Source organism: Notolepis coatsorum (assembly GCF_963971535.1).
Source record: "Notolepis coatsorum genome assembly, chromosome: 1".
Lineage (NCBI taxonomy): Eukaryota > Metazoa > Chordata > Actinopteri > Aulopiformes > Paralepididae > Notolepis > Notolepis coatsorum.
The window spans coordinates 313,204,163-313,222,072 of NC_140165.1; the positions used below are offsets into that span (position 1 = coordinate 313,204,163).

A 17,910-nucleotide genomic window follows, 5' to 3' on the forward strand; every position below is an offset into this window, starting at 1 on the left:
AGTTTCTCCAGCAGATTTAGCACAACCTCAGCAATCAAGCTAAGAGTTACATCGTATCCCTACCACACAAAAGACACAATTAATGCACAACATGTCTGATAGGAGGTGATAAAGTCCCCAGGGAACCGGGGGGGAAAAACACAATCCTCCTATTTTACCCTCAATACGGCCAGTTAAAACAGGAAAACCTGTTAATGTGTGAACACACTGTTCATTGTCATTACAGTCTGAGAAAGAACATTCTTTTACTCACTTGTCACCAAGCATAGCTTCATAGGTTAGTTACCTTAGTTGTGAGTACACGGCCGTGTTACTCACACAACAACCAGATCATTACATCCCGTTTGCACGGAGAAGCTAACTGCCAGTGACAAAAACAGCTCACACATAACCCGCAACGTATCCTAAATGCATTGTAGCAACACACGTTTTGGGAAAAACACCGTTATTCACAATACATTTAGCAAAGTAAAACCAGAAGACGTGTTATGAGGTCTGGTCAACCCCGTTCCTACCCGGAACGCAGATCAGCGAAGTGCAGTCACAAGACACCGTAGAACACAGCCGTCCTGTGTTGTTCGATCCGGGCAGCGTCGCCGCTCCAACCAGTCGCTACAGTCCTCTTTGTTGACGCAATCCCCGTCCAGGCTCAGGGCAGGGTCGACGAACATCCCCTGTCAAGGATGACGTCGTGGTCAAGAGTGTAAAACATGTTAAAATCAAAGCACGTTCAACAGAATAGCATCAAGCTAACGGCTGCTCCAACCGTTCGGGTGCTATTGCTTCTGCTCGCGAGACGCCGATCTAACGACGCACGCGATCAGAAGCGAGCTCACGGCGGCGCGCGAGAAGCTAAGCTACCCCGCGCCAGGCCATGGCCATAGCAGCAAGCTAACGTTACCTAGCGACCACGACATGCTAGCCCCGCAGCTAACAGCTGACTGGCTAATGGTAGGCCCTAAGCAGGCCATGCAGCGATCCAGCAGGCTAACGCAGCAGTTAACAGCTGACTGGCTAACCGTAAGCTATGAACATGTAAACAATGACATAACACTCACCCAGACAGGCCGCCGTTCTGAACCTCTCCTCACTTTTTAAGAGAAAAGAGAAAACAAGATGTCAACACCGCTTCACAACGGTGACTTTACCACATCCGACGGAATCAGCACAGTACCAACTGGCCTGTGTAGCTGACTTTGAACATGAATCTGCCGCTATCGCACATTACATGCACATATCCCCTCGTGAAGGAATACTCTCATTTGGATATGAAAGATGGGGCCTTAACACGGTGACAGAGAGAATCCACTCGTCCAGAACACACAGGGATCACCAGTGTCAATGGTCGCGGCCCACTAGTTAAAACTATAATGGTCTCCAGACCAAGGCCTTCTGTCGCCTAGGTGGCTGAACAAAGGACCCTAGCCTGGGGCCGGTTTCCATAAACTTTGTCAAGTAGCCCCCATAGCACTAACAGACAAGTGGAGCCCGCCAGCAAACACTACTCACCCAACCTGGAACGCACCGCTTCTCACAACAGCGGCATGTCCGACAGTTCAGCTGTGGCCTGACAGGTTTCACCCCAACAAACACAGCACGGAACTGCAGTTGAGAAGCATGCAGCGGCGTGCTCCCAATACGAAAACCGGTGGAGGGTTTTTAGAATGATCATCATCTTCCAGACACTCCAGTACGAAGACAATATCGCCGTATTTTCTCGAAAATAGTGAGAGAGAAAATAAAGATATGATGTCAACGTATCCTTGTTTCCCAAAGCTGCTCCTAAACCTTTCTTCCATCATGGTGTCAAGTGTGGGGATCTACCGAGGCACTTCTTCCTTGTGGTGAAAGCGAGAAGGAGGAGAGCAGGTGACCACACACCTGCTTATGAAGGTAAGCTGATGAGGGGTGTGGTCAGACTAATACTGGTATTAGAGGTACATTTGTGGTTTATTCAGTACGCGTGCACGTACGCGAGATAGTGCAGTAGTGATGCCAAGCAGAGCCCCTAATGAAACAGAACAATAATTTTTGTCCAATGACCCCAACCAAACAGATTATATAGACGATATACTATACACTGAACGTTTAGTACTCGGAATATGTATGGGCAGTGAAGAAATGGTATCATCCCTAAATTAAACTGAATGCATACTAGGAGGGATGCAAAATGGCCACAGGTAGAAAGATTCTCCTCCTCTTACCTCCTCCACCACGACCCTGAACTTGCTCTTCTTGCTGAGGACAGGTTTGACGCCCGACAGCCACTGTACGTTGGAGAACACTTTGGCTGGACCAATCAGGACCTGGCCTGGGTAGAAACCATAGGCCTCATCGAAAAACAGACCCTGATATCACAACACAACAACTGTGTTAAGTATAGAAGACTCTGATTGAATGACGTTTTGATTGATTACTTGTGTGGGTGTTACCAGATATGTATCCATGTGGAATAAAGCGTGCAAAATAAATAACGTTGCATAATGTTAATTTTTATTCAACAATAGTGCAACATTTCTTGCACAAAAGATGCAAACCACACGTTGGTAGGATTTAACATGAGAAGATGCAATAGATGAGACGTACGCAAGGTGATAGATGAGCACTCGTGGCTATGTACCGAGTCACTGACGTGTGGACAGACATCGTAAAGTCTGGCACCATCTTCCACACTCATGGAGCATCTGGAGGAGAGAGAGAGGAGAGAGAGAGAAGGACAGGTGAGAGAGATAGGGATAAGAGATAGGGAAGAAACGGGAGAGAGAGAGAGGCGACTGGCTGACATTATGCTGGCACTGCCACTGATGGATATATGAGAACACACTAGGACTGACCTTCAAAGCTTTTTTTGGCCGTCGAAGCTTCAGGGCCGAGATTAGATTTTAATTCGAAGCTTCGAGATAAAAAAAATTAAATAAAAAAAATTATTTTTTATTATTATTATTTGTATCTTATGTTGTGGGACTTGTACAGCACTTGTCAACTTTGTTGTTTTTAAATGTGCTCTATAAATAAAGTGGATTGGATTGGATTAATTAATTAAAGGGGAACTATCTTACTATTTCTTTCACTATTTGGGCAATTTTACACAGTTCCAGTCTACGGAACACATCTGTAATGTTTTTTCCCCCAAAAAAAGTAATTGTTTTGTATCTTTAATCAAGTACTCTAAAGCAGCGTGAGTGACAGTCACCAACCAACGTTACATCCAGCCTGTTTGAAAATACTAGAATCCAACATAGTCTGGTGAAAACGCACCTTATGTTATGGATGGATCATCACCGTTTGTCCTCTTCCTCTTGATAATAATATTCAATAGTTCGCTCTAGGCCAGCGGTTCCCAAACTTTTTTGGCCATGCACCCCCCGTCACCTCCCGACCTAGCTGACCCCCCAATGCCCAACATAAAAAATATAACAGTCTATTCATAGGCGCACTAAAGGCATCAGGTTTAATCCAATAAGAACACATACCAAAGTATGACAAACAAAATAAAATACTTCACCACACGAAAGAACAAAATGAGAATTACATGCATAGACTCAGAAACAGATTGGCCAAAAAAACAAAAAATTGGTTGAATCCACATCTGAGATGCATGATCCACCATCGGTGGGAAATATGTCCGTAGCTGCTCACCGAGTTGGTTGAGGTGTTCTGTTATTAGGCTTTTTACAGGTTCACCCATGACAACTTTGTTTCCCTCCAAGAACGCATGAAGTGTAGGGAAACACATGAGCATAATACGCTGCCACAATAATAGCGCACCGGTCCGAGTCGCGCGACTATGGCATTTTGGCAGGAAATAAGTGCATTTTGGATACATCTTTTTTTTTATTATTATTATTATTATTATTATTAAAACGTTAAAAAGTTTTTAATTTAAAAGTTTAGTAAATTTCATGATTTACACAGTGAAAATCCCTAATGTATATTAGTTATATTTATTAGTAAAATAACACCATAGCACAGCCATTAGCCTTTTCATGTCACGCACCACAGTTTGGGAACCACTGCTCTAGGCAATCGCCATTGTAGGCGATCACCCAGCTGTAGTCTGGACTCTGGGGAGCTCTCAACTTGGCGACAAATAATGCCTCTGCCGGTGTTGTGCCGAATTCGGACTCCCTGCCAGAATCCGACTCCCCCTCGCGTGAACGCGCATGCACTGTCAGATTTCTGTCATAAAACGATAAAGCAGACAGAAATGCGGGAAGGCTTTGACATTGTAAAACGAAATAAGTGGAGTTTCGAAGCTGTAAGCTGAATACAAGTCATAGGAACACCCACGATATAGTGTTCTTCCCCCTTCCTACTGTATAAGAAAGAGGAAAATCGCAAAACGCAGAAACGCTACAGTAAAATAGTAACGTTATACTATTGACACGTGTGCAGACAGTTGACAGTTGCTAAGTAATGATTTGACAACTTCTGTCCATAATAAATATAACCCAGGGCTCCAGACTAACTTTTTTCACCACCGTCCCAGAACCATCCTGAAATATAGTTTTAACCGTCCCAAAGTGAATGTAAACCGTCCCAATTTTTTTTTTATATATATAATTTATCAACGTCGATTTGATCATATGGAGACATATTTTGTGCTGATAATGGCACAGAGGGTGAGACCAACTGTGTACCGTACCTTTTGATTATTGTAAGCACAAAGATAATAAGCAGCTATAACTAGAACATGTCGATAACATACAGTTCCAATAGACTAACATTACACTTCTGTGATGTAAATGTGTCCTTACCTTAGGCGGCGGTTACACCTTTCGTTTCATTTTCGTTTCATTGTCATATGCGTTTCGCCGCGACGTCGCAGCCTCGAGTCACACTTTCGTTTTTGTCACCTGAGCACACTGATGTAGTACACTGCCAAAGCAGTAGGTGGCAGTAGGTGGCGAACATGAAGGCAATTTCAACCAATCATAACTTGAATGTGCCAATACACTTCCTGGAAGCTCCAGCAAAGAAAATGTCAACAAGGCAGGGCCACCATCTTGCCTATTTACTCAATGCAGCAATTCTTTTTCAGCAAAGCCTAATAAAAGTGCAATAAACAAAACGGATACATTCACTGTGTGTTCTGCCTGTCATTTGTTGATGAAACAAAACTAACATCAACACAAGTGACCACCAAGAGCGGATAGTTTAGTCTAAAAAAAGATCGGTAGCATTGTTAGCTGCATGCTAACGTCAATGGAGTATGCCATTATAACAGTATAGCATTGTGGCTAGAAGCTAACGTTAGCTCACGCTAGTTAGCCAGCACCAAACTGATGATATCGGGAGCTATCAATAGTTAGATAATATAGTAGTTTTGATACATAAATCCTAAACCTCATTGAATCTTTTATTTCTACTAGACAAGGAACTGGTGTTCAAATATGTGGCCTGAGAGACAAGATTAGAGTGTGTGTGTTGTAACAGAGACCGGGGAAGCACCACAGGAGGTCGTTTGCATACAGTCCCCTGGCAGCTGCAAAACACTAGATAAAGGTTGTTAAACGGGTCCTGTGACTGATTATAGGACAGGAAACCGACACCTTGTGCCCTAGGTCCTGCAGCTGTTAGGAGGAGGAGAAGACACTCCATTCTCTGTAACAAAGTACATGTTTAAATGACTATTGGTATACTTGGATTAATTTAATATGAACTATAGGAAATCCTGTTTTATTGTGGACCTAATCTTGAATCTAATGATATAATGTACGCCAGGTTTATGACGGGGAAACACAGAGTTTGAAATTAGGCCACGTTTTGAATCTACATTGGAAAATACTTAAACTGTATAAAAGAAATTGATGTAAGTTAAAATGAATGATTAGGCCTGTTAGCTTCATTGAAAGTCAGCAGACTTTGTGCGACAGATTTAAATCCCCTGCAAAATAAGACTAGTTTCACTTAAGGTGAAATTAGGCTTAAATGGTAACAGAATGTGTTCAAGTATGATATCTCTGTGTTTATGATTGATTGATTGAATTGATTGATTGAAAACTTTATTAACAGATTGCAGAATGGGTACAGTACAGTACAGCTCAATACATACAATTGTTAAGGGGATGCAGACCAGAGAAAGACTTTCGTCTTGTTTACATCAGGGTCCCCCATTTTCAATTCATCGTAACATATGTGACATACATGACATACCGATAGACAGTACTGCTACATCTATACATTTATGACATACCAGATTTGCAATTACAGTACTGTTTGTGATACAAAAAGAGTCCAGAAAGAAAAGAGTATATACATTTGACGTAGAAACTGTACATTGGATTGGGTAGGTGGGGGTGGGCGGGGACTGTACATTGGAGGTGGTTGGGTGGGTGGGGGGGGGGGGGGGGGGGTTGGGTAGGAGTGGGGGGGGGGGGTTGGGTAGGAGGGGTGGGTGGGGGACACTGTACAACTGTACAAACAACACTGTACATTGGATTATTGACAAGACCATACTTGGTAATTTACTGTACATTGGAGGGGGTTGTGTTCGGACATTTACAGGGGCCAGTTTCGAGTTGCAGTCTCCCTTAGGTGTTTTTTGAGAGTGTTTTTGAAAGTGGGTAGTGATTCACATTCCTTTACAGCTTTGGTGATCAATTGCAATTCAAATATATAGGTTATGAAATCAATAACCAAAGTATTAAGTTGTTGGACGGTGTTTGTTCTTTGACTGGAAAACAGAGGAAAGTATAGAGTTGGCTGTAAAGCCAACCCCCAATTTAACATCCAAACTTAGCAGGCCTGGGATTGGAGGAAAATATCTGATGATGTCATGTTGGTGACATCACTCAGGGACTCTAGGTTTTTGGATATAAGCTGGGGTGTGGTGACGAGGAAGAAGACTCTCTGAAAACCGAACCACCGAAGGAACCACACCCATCTCTTCACACAGCGACGACGACGGCGGAAGCAGAGGAGCAGAACAAAGAACATCATTGTGGAGGGAGAATAGACTTCTTTGTTCATCAGCCAGAGAACAAAGCCATCAACAACTTATCAAACTACCATTATTTAATCTGTTTGCTTAGTAAGGACGAGCGGCATAGTGCTCCGGTACCTTGAATCTTTTATAGTATACACTGTTCTTTATTGTAATTTGTATACACTCTTAACTTTTAATTAAACCAGATGCTGGTAACTACCTCCTCCTCCTCCTTTCTCCTGCTGTACCGCTGGTCGTCATAACAAAGACCTCCCAGTCTTTGTTTAAAGTACTTTCCAGGGCTTTAAAGGTTGGAAACACAACGTAGAGCAGATTAGATATTAGGTTCTGATTAAATCAGAACAAATTAGCTCGGGGAAAATACTACAATAACATTAGAGACAACGCTGTGTGTATTAAACAAAGGTGAATAGATGACTGGGCCATTTTGTTTAATGCTTGTTAAGTTGAAAGAGGAGCTCTGAGCTAACAGGGTCTGAATCCTGATAGCTAATGTTAGCCAGCTGCTCATGCAATCGGTAATGCTAGCAGAATGAATGGATGTAAACTTTATTTAACATATTGCATAATGGGTACAATACAATACGGCTCAATACAAACAATTGTTAAGGGAATGCAGACTGTTGTAGCTTGGACTGGGGTCCTTATAACAATAACTTGACAACACATGGTAGCTGCAGCTATTTGGGACACAGGGACACGGAGCTGGGAGCTATGTCCCAAACACACACACAAACTCTGTTGTCACCGGAGGGCACGCAATGGTATCTACTGCGCATGGCCGTTTTCGCAACAACGGCTCCGTGCAGACTACACGGCTGTTGTCAGCGCGTTTTTTAGGGGTTCTCCAAAACGCAAACACAATTTAGCGTTTCAGCCGTATCCAAAAAAAAACGCCAAAAAACGCATTTCTGTGTAATAGGGACATCAAACGTATTCAAAAACGTATAAAAACGAGCCACAAAAACACTAGTCTAACCATGGCCTTAGACTCAGGGGTTGTATTGTTGGATGCAGTTCCCTGTTGGTAATTTTTTTTAATAAATATATATATTATATAATTATACTTGTAGTTGTATTATTATTATAGTCAAAATGATCGCTATCTGCAAACAGCTCCACTGTCTGTGTTACTGTATACTCTGCTTTGGTCAAATCACATTCAGCATGCCATCTTCGCAGGGTTGTTCTGAAGCATGATAGCTAATTAGCCAATGTTCAGCTGCAAAAACGAATAATGTAAATTATGTTATAAGACATTGATATCAGGAGCTATCTGTAGCTACTGCTAGCCGGCTAGATGACGTTAGACAATGCATCATGTATTAAATAAAGTGAACTATTTTGTTTACTGGGTCATTTAGTTAAAACAGTGAGCTAACATGAGCTACCTAGCTAACGGAGGTCTCATGCTGGCCAATCGATCGGCACGGGACATCCCTATCATTCTTAAACTGAAATGCGCATTTGTTGATATCAGGAGCTATCAGTAGCTAGCCAGTTAGACAACGCCTCATGTATTAAACTAAAAATAGTTGACTGTGTGTTTAAACAGTAATGTTAGCTCGGTAGCTAACGTTAGCTCACGAGCGATAGCTAGTTAGCCAACGCTAGCCAGCACTTGCGAAAACGAATGCCAGTGACGTTGATATCAGGAGCTATCAGTAGCTAGGTAACATTAGACAACGCCTCATGTATTAAACAAAAGTGAATAGATGACTGGGCCATTTTGTTTAATGCTTGTTATGTTGAAAGAGGAGCTCTGAGCTGCTCATGCAGTCGACTCTTGCCGTGGTTTGTTGACATGCCACGGGTCTGGGAGGGGGAGGAGGAGGAGGAGGGGCAAGCCGTGCAGCAGCAGTGTGGCTGTGAGAGAAGAGCGAGTGAACCTAGTGTGGTTTGCTGATGAGAATGGTGGGCAGGAGCTGCAGCTGGATTAGCGTATCGCTGCGTTGGGAGGCGGAGATAGTCATTGTATTCGGAAAATCACGTTACGTTTAGACTTCAGTGAACTCTGTCAACTTAGTCAGCACGAGACATGCACCATTTGACAGCAATATATGCACGCACTGACAGTCGGCTAATTGACATTTCCTGTGAAAAAAAAAAATCCTCTTCGTCCCGTTTGCGTCCCGGCAAAGATTTCTGTTCGTCCCAAATCAATATTTGATCGTCCAGGGGACGACGGGACATCGTTAGTCTCGAGGCCTGGTAGCAACACTTTAAACCACTTCCGGCTTCAGCATGGGTGGTCGCATTTTACCCAGCTCCCGTAACCAACGCAACCGAGCAACAACAACAAAGTATTTTGCGCATTTTCTACCCTCCCTCCTGTGGATTATGGACTTGTACCTGAATTCACAACTCCAGCAACAACTCCAGACAGAAGTGGAGGGTAGCGAAAACGCAAATCAGCAGTCCCATTGCGACTTCTATTTGTTAACGGGCATGGAGAGAAAGCATCCAGCTTTCGGAGCCACGGCGATCCACACAGTACTTACTGCGAATCCGGAACGCAAGAAATTACCCCTGACTGGCAAGTTTAATAGGAAATCAGTTTCTATTATATCTGCTCATGTCGGGTGACATACACCAGAACACTGGACCCGTAATGACACGGAACCAGAGACAACAGTTAGGTCTGCTGACCCAGGAAGCAGCGGCTAGCTTCGCTAGCACAACAAGGCAACTGCTACCTACACAGGCGGCGGCGGCGGCGGCTGACGACACGATCAACGGCAACATTCCTCCACTACCACCTCTACAAAAGAACCCACGAAAGGCCACAGCAAGAAGGAATGAACCGGGGTTCACAATCGAGGCGTCCATCACGTCGCGGGACCAAAACAGCGAGGCAGCGCCCGATGGCCGGCGAGCTAGTCGGCGAGCTAACCGGGCTAACGGGGCTAACAACAATGGACACAGGACCCCATCCCCCCTCCTAACAACAATGGACACAGGACCCCATCCCCCCCTCCCCACCTACCGCCACACGGACAACCAGACACCACAGTCAATCAACACTTTGAACTCGACGACATAAACCAAATAACAAACACAAATGGACTTCACATATTTCACCTAAACACAAACAGCCTGAGACCCAAACTGGCTGAAATCAGACATTTGTTTTTAAACGGTAAGGATAACATATTGTGTTTCACAGAAACAAAACTAGACTCATCTGTACAGGATCCAGAGATTGAAATCGAGAACTATTCAATAGTCAGGAGGGATAGAAACCAGTATGGAGGTGGCGTCTGTGTGTATATTCACAAAGATACCAAATTCATCAACCGTACTGACCTTAACCATGACGAGATTGAAACTGTATGGATTGAAATCTTATTTGAAAGGGCGAAATCAGTACTAGTAGGCACAATCTATAGACCGCCAGAACACAGTGGCTTCTATGACACACTTGATGGGTGTTTAGCTGGGGTGGAGGGAGTAGAAAAAATCCTTATTGGGGACTGGAACACGGACATGCTACGTAAAGCAGCACCCGTCTTCAAGGCCTTCAGTAGGTTGTGATCTGCATGGCCTCAGCCAGCTAATCACCCAACCCACAAGGGTATGTGAATCAACTCAGACTACCATTGACCTCATCCTGAACAGAACACATAGTAGCATACTACAAGAACCTAGGCGTCCACAAAGACGACTTCAAACTGGAAATGGTAACTACAGATGAGGTACTCAAAAAACTGAGCGCCCTCCAACCGAACAAGGCCACTGGCCATGACAACATCCCCTCCAAATTCCTCAGAGACTCAGCAGCCGCCATCACCCCAGTCATCACACACATAATAAACCTCTCCATAAAACAGGGACACGTCCCCAAGGACTTCAAAATTGCGAGTGTAACACCCCTGCACAAAAAGGGCAGCAAATTAGACCCAGGCAACTACCGCCCTGTTTCTATCCTTACATCCATCTCGAAAGTCATGGAAAAAATAGTATACGAACAGGTCGAAAAGTACCTCGCGGAAAAAAATCTAATCTACGAATTCCAATCTGGCTTCAGAACATCCCACTCCACTGACACATGCCTTCTCTATTTGAACGACCACATCAAACAAGAGGTGGACGCGGGCAAATACTGCGGCATGGTCATGCTGGACCTCCAAAAGGCCTTCGACACTGTCAATCACACCATTCTGATTGACAAGCTAAAAGCAATTGGTTTTGATAGTCTATCAGTGAGCTGGATACAATCCTACCTGGAGGGGAGAGAACAGATGGTGGAGGTAAACGGTACCCTATCCCCCCCCCTTCCCAGTGAGCTGTGGTGTTCCACAAGGAAGCATACTAGGACCGCTACTGTTCCTAATTTATGCAAATGACATGTCGTCAGTTTGTGACTGGAACTTGTTCCTGTTTGCGGACGACTCAGCCCTGCTGGTCTCTGACAAGAACAAGTTACAGGTTGAAAAAACACTCAGCTCGGAACTAGGCAAAATCTGCATATGGCTCGCCGACAACAAAATATCATTACACATGGGCAAAACAGAGTCCATTCTCTTCGGTTCAAATAACAAACTCAGCAAGACCGACGGCTTCTCAGTTACAGTGGGTGACAATATTGTCACAAGGAAAGATAAAATTACCTACCTGGGTTCCATCCTAGAGGCTAATCTTTCCTGTGACAAAATGGCATCCAATGTAATAAAAAAAGTCAACCAACGAACTCGATTCTTGTACCGGATCTCCTCTCTGGTAAACAAGAATACCCTGAAGACTCTGGCAGGAGCACTCATTCAAGGGTACTACGACTATGCTTGCACCTCATGGTACCAAAGCACCTCAAAGGCACTAAAAACCAAATAAAAACATCTCAAAACTAACTAGTCAGACTACTGCTTGACCTGACTCCTAGAACCCACCTCACCCCTGCCCACTTTGACAACCTAGGATGGCTTAGAGTAGACGACAGAGTACAGCAACTTGCAATGGGCCTGGTCTACAAGATACACTACACGACCAAGGTACCCATGTACATGTCAAAATACTTCCCAAAGGTCAGTGAATACCACAATCACAACACCAGAGGGAGTTCCACAAATCATGTTAAACCCAGATTCGGCTCAAACAAGGGACTAAACACGTTTCGCAATTATGCCACATCAATGTGGAACGCCCTACCCAAAGCTGTAAAGGAATGTGAATCACTACCCACTTTCAAAAACACTCTCAAAGAACACCTACGGGAGACTGCAATTCGAAACTGGCCCCTACAAATGTCCTAACCCAGTTGTACAGTAAATTACCAAGTATGGCTTTGTCAGTATTCCAATGTACAGTGTCCCCCACCCACCCCCTACCCAACCCCCCCCCCCCCCCCCCCCCCCCCCACCTCCTCCAATGTACAGTTTCTACGTCAAATGTATATACACTCTGTTTCTGGACACTTTTTGTATCACAAACAGTACTGTATTTGCAAATCTGGTATGTCATAAATGTATAGATGTAGCAGTACTGTCTATCTGTATGTCGTGTGTGTCATATATGTTATGATGAATTGAAAATGGGGGACCCTGATGTAAACAAGACGAAAGTCTTTCTCTGGTCTGCATCCCCTTAACAATTGTATGTATTGAGCTGTACTGTACTGTACCCATTCTGCAATCTGTTAATAAACTTTTCAATCAATCAATCAATGTGTACACAGCGTTATGTTGTTATCATGTCCGTTACAGTACGCAACGACATACGCTACTGCATCAACGTTATGATTAACAAAGCAAGGCATTCGTTTTGTTGCATTAACGTTATATTACTATTGCTATCACTCTACTGTGATTGGACCATTGGCTTGAGTGCAATGTTGGACTTGTAGTTTTTTAACGATTATCAGCGGAGATAAAAAAAAAAGAACGACTGAGGCTGTAATCTGCACTCGCACACCGTGCGAGTAATTGATTTTTCAGGTTTGCACGCATATTTTTAGGGGCATATGCGAGCAATATGGTCGCACTGTTGAGCCCTGAGAACGGTAGCCAGAAGCCTGCAGCATCCTAGTGCTACTATCATTAGCTCTCAGAACGGTAGCCAGAAGCCTGCAGCATCCTAGTGCTACTGTCGTTAGCTCTCAGAACGGTAGCCAGAAGCCTGCAGCATCCTAGTGCTACTATCGTTAGCTCTCAGAACGGTAGCCAGAAGCCTGCAGCATCCTAGTGCTACTATCGTTAGCTCTCAGAACGGTAGCCAGAAGCCCGCAGCATCCTAGTACTACTAACGTTAGCTCTCAGAACGGTAGCCAGAATCCCGCAGCATCATAGTACTAGTAACGTTAGCTCTCAGAACGGTAGCCAGTTAGCCTGCAGCACCCTAGTACTAGTAACGTTAGCTCTCAGAATGGTAGCCAGTTAGCCCGCAGCACCAGCAACGGTAAGCGTGTCTCATTTAATTTCCACCACTGAAGCGGGTTTTCCCCTATCGATTGCGTCCTCCTGTGTGTAGACAACCAGCTCTGCGTGTGCTCATTTCCACCACTGAAGCGGGTTTTCCCCTATCGATTGCGTCCTCCTGTGTGTAGACAACCAGCTCTGCGTGTGCTCGCTCCACTAGTGAGGACTGGTCTCGCCCTGTGCTGGCGCGTGCTGTGTGTGCACTACAACCAATGCCGTCCCTGTCAAAACTCTGTTTCAGTGTAATAGAAACTGAAACTCATCTGTGATTTTGACGGTATTGATTTTCAATACAGTCGGGATTTCTAAATACCCTGGTATGCCGTAATACCGTCATACCGCCCAAGCCTATCGGATATTGCATCTTCTATTTCGGTCCTCTAGGTCGGCCAACTTCTGTTCATAAATAAGCATCTTGTCTTTTATAGCTGAGACATCGGTGGAGTTGGACTCAGTTAGTTTTAACCCATAGGGGTCTAAGCTCCTTTTTGATCCCGTCGGCAGAGAACAAAATTAGAATGGCGTCTAAATCCTCAAAAAGTACATCTTTTCAGAAATCGATAAAAATAGAAAAATTACCATTTCTAGTGCTTTGACGACATGTAATGTATACGTCTCCTTACTTGCTAAACGTAATACGACTTGTAAATACGTTTAATTCTTGCTAGATGGTATGATTGTAATTATCTCCGTTTGCGAGGAAAACTACAGCGCGTCACGAAACGCACATACATGGACGCGTGCACACACACAATAGCGGTGTGTGCGCTGTGTAGGTGTTAGACCCCGCAGAGGCGTGAGACTGAGAGGTATCTGAGCCTACCCCCCCCATCCAAATTCTAAACAACAGATTGGCTTTTCATAATATGTATGAATTATCTCTTGCTTATTATCCACCTCGACTTTTTGCAGTCGTTTCTCCTGCGTGAGGAGTCTGAGGACATTCGCGGACATTCTCTCAGATAAAGAAAAAAAAAAGCTTACATACACACACACACACTCTCGCTCTCTCTCAATTCAAATGGGTTTTATTTGACAAGCTTACATACATTTCGTGGACCAGCTCTGTAACAACGTGGGCTACGTGATGACAGCTCTCTCTTTGTTATTTTTCAACCTCGGTCGTGAGAGAAATAGAAAGGAGCGCTCAGTAGTGGGCAATTCCAGCGTTATGGATGTTACATTCAGAGAGAACATCAATTCAAATGACAAGTGCTCTCTCTCTCTCTCAATTCAAATGACAAGTGCTCTCTCTCATCATATTGAATTTGCATTGAAAATGCAGATGCTTTCTTTTCTTTCTCACAGTGAATACTTAGTCCCATTCAGCCGCTAATTGTTGCTGTACATATTTATAGGGTATGTGCTCTCGTCAAGCCCCCTGTCACGCAGCCGAACCAGTCAACTTCTAACTTTAATCTGTTCAGATGTGTCTGTTGTGTGTGGGTGTGTGTGTATCAATATACAATGTATAGGTGATTAAATGTGATATTACAGGCTACTGAGTAATAATGCTAAACTGATGTATGTACAGTATAATTATGTATGTAATATATAAGTATGTAATTATGTACAGTGATACAGGTATAAATATACTATCAATGTAAGCCATACTGACCAGTGGTATGTGAACATGGATATATGCAGATATATCCAACAGTTTTAGGGATATTCGATATAGGGATATCCCCCTTAGGGATATATCGGATCGGATATATATGGTATATACAGTATAATAGTATTATTGTACATGGCTATCATACAGGTATGTAAACTGTAATATATAGATAGACTATAGGATGAGGTAGGTAGTTATATGTGTTATGTGCACAAAATCTTTGAACAGAATTGATATGCAATACGTGACCCCCAACAAAATCTTTGAACAGAATTGATATGCAATACGTGACCCCCAAAGAATACACCACATCTCCCGTCTTTGAATTAAAAGTAGTCTAACATGCTTTGCAAACCTCACCACCAGTGTATGACGTCGCGCTAAAACATTAACTACTGCAATGTTATGGAGTACTACTGCCCCTTATGGAGACCATCAGGTCTGCATGCAAAGCGCTCTACCACCCCAGGCAATACATTTCCATTGATGAGAGGATGGTTGCAAACAAGGCCCATACTTCTATGAAGCAGTACATGAAAGCCAAGCCAACGAAGTGGGGCTTCAAACTTTTTGTTTTGGCAGACAGTAGCAATGGCTACACTTTGGACTTTGCTGTTTACGCCGGGAAGTCAAAGTTCAAATCAGGCATTGGACTGGCGTATGACTCTGTCATGTCCCTGATAAAGCCAGCACACCTCAAGCAAGTACCCATGGTTGTGTGATATTCTATTCCAGTTGCGTTTTTTAAATTTTTTTAGTGATACACACAATGACCTCTGAGAATACTTCTGTGTGTGTGTAACCAAATGCATACCTACATGTATGACCTATATCTATCTACTACTTTTGGATATGAGCATTTTTTCAATAAGTATGGATGCCTGAACACAGAATGACACCAGTATCACTGACTACCACAGCAAGCCTATAGAAAATTATTCTATTTAATAATTCTCTCTCTCTCTCACACAGAAAATCATGGTAATTGTGCATATGTTGGGTATGTAGTGGCTGCTTGTCGCTCCCCAATGAATCGACAAGCGTCACGATGCACCCACTTAGATATTCCCTATACTCAGCCATCAAAGTTGTGGATGTTGAATGAGTTGAATGTCCAAGTTGCAGCCGATGTAGTTTGCAGGGTTTTATTGTCCAAAGGAAAGATGTATGATGATGTTGAACAGAACAGTTGTCAATTGTTTGTTACAGATAAGCAGTTCCAACAGTGAAAGCAGCCCTGTGTTGGTATAATAATTATGCTATCTAGCTTGTGTGTCACTCTAGGGCTAGGCCTCCTGCTGGGTCCATTCACTGGAATAACAAAGGAACGACTGGGCCTTTGCTCCAGGTGTGAATTGTTCTAGTGACATTGATCACATTGAATTCTGGGAGTGTAGTTCTTTCATCAGATAGCTGAATGAACTTGGATCCTGTTCAAGTCCTATCCTGGAATGTAGTTAGGATTTTACCAGAATGTTTGATAGGACATTGATTAAAAACTATCGTCTCAAATTTGACAATTGGCTTATTTTGAAGGTATGAATCTGTAATTTTACATTATGTATCAAAAAAAAAAATATTCTGAGGAGGAGAAGCTCTTCAGCTAGACCCCTAAGGGTTTTAACCGTGGTTATCTCCTCTTCCATTCCCGAGAGCCCCGGACGCGTCTATGCCAAATACAACGCAGTTCGGTTTCCGGGTTCCTCTGATTGGCCACTAAGACCACGTGACCGCGCGCTAGCACCGCCCTCCTTATCGCCCGCTGCCGCGCTGTGAAGCGGAAGAGCCAGCGAGGCGACGCGAGGTGGTGGTTTCAGCAGCAGCGGCCGTCTTCTTCCGAGGCGGCTCGTTCTTATTAATCCCTAATGTCATGTATGTTGTGTATGTCATAAATGTCGATATGAATTGAAAATGGGCGACGCGAGGCGGTGGTTTCAGCAGCAGCGGCCGTCTTCTTCCGAGACGGCTCGTTCTTATTAATCCCTAATGTCATGTATGTTGTGTATGTCATAAATGTCGATATGAATTGAAAATGGGGGACCCTGATGTAAACAAGACGAAAGTCTTCCTCTGGTCTGCATCCCCGTAACAATTGTGTATTGCGCCATACTGTATTGTACCCATTCTGCAATCTGTTAAATAAAGTTTTCATTCATTTCTCCCCCACTACTCCCAAAAGTAACACTAAATAGATAAAGTACAACAACGAGAAACTGTGTTCGCATTGGCGCAATATGCAAACCAGAGAAAGACTGTTGTCTTGTTTACATCAGGGTCCCCGATTTTCAATTCATATTGACATTTATGACACACAACATACATGACAGCTTTGGCTGTTTGTACGATGAAACAAAGAACTTCTAAGATATACATTAACTTGGATTTCAGTGATATTCAGCGGTTATGTCAGTGTTCTTAAAAGCTTGTAGTTATGCATGTCATAAAAAAAAACTCTCATCATTTGGGTATTTCTGAATGTTTTGGCATACAAGTCTATATAGGATGCATTTTTGTGTAATTGTTGAGTAGTGGGGGAGAAATGAATTAACTTTATTTAACAGATTGCAGAATGGGTACAATACAGTACGGCGCAATACACACAATTGTTACGGGGATGCAGACCAGAGAAAGACTTTCGTCTTTCTTTATTTCTTTATTTCTTTATTTCTTTATTTCAGATCCCCATTAGTCACTGCCTCAGCAGCGACTATTCTTCCTGGGGTCTGGATCCAAACATATAAAATTAAACAAGAATAATCAATAAACAACATAAAAACAAAACAAATATCAATAAAACACCAATAAAATATACAAACAATTATAGAACATTAAACCAATTAAAATCAGACATACAACCAAATATGTATGCCAAATTTTCTAAAATAGAACAAAAACAAATATCAATAAAACAACAAATATCAATAAAACAACAA

General features: G+C 43.2%; 1 protein-coding gene across 1 annotated transcript in view; it reads right to left on the reverse strand.

The window, feature by feature from the left end:
• Positions 1-17,910, reverse strand: part of LOC311226206 (uncharacterized protein) — a gene marked incomplete at its 3' end in the record, with an annotated part of 57,479 nt that overhangs the window by 3,023 nt on the left and 36,546 nt on the right. The window contains exon 4 of the mRNA XM_084311581.1: positions 2,205-2,348. Within this exon, the coding sequence (XP_084167707.1) occupies positions 2,205-2,348 (144 nt within the window). The remainder of the gene's footprint in view (positions 1-2,204; positions 2,349-17,910) is intronic.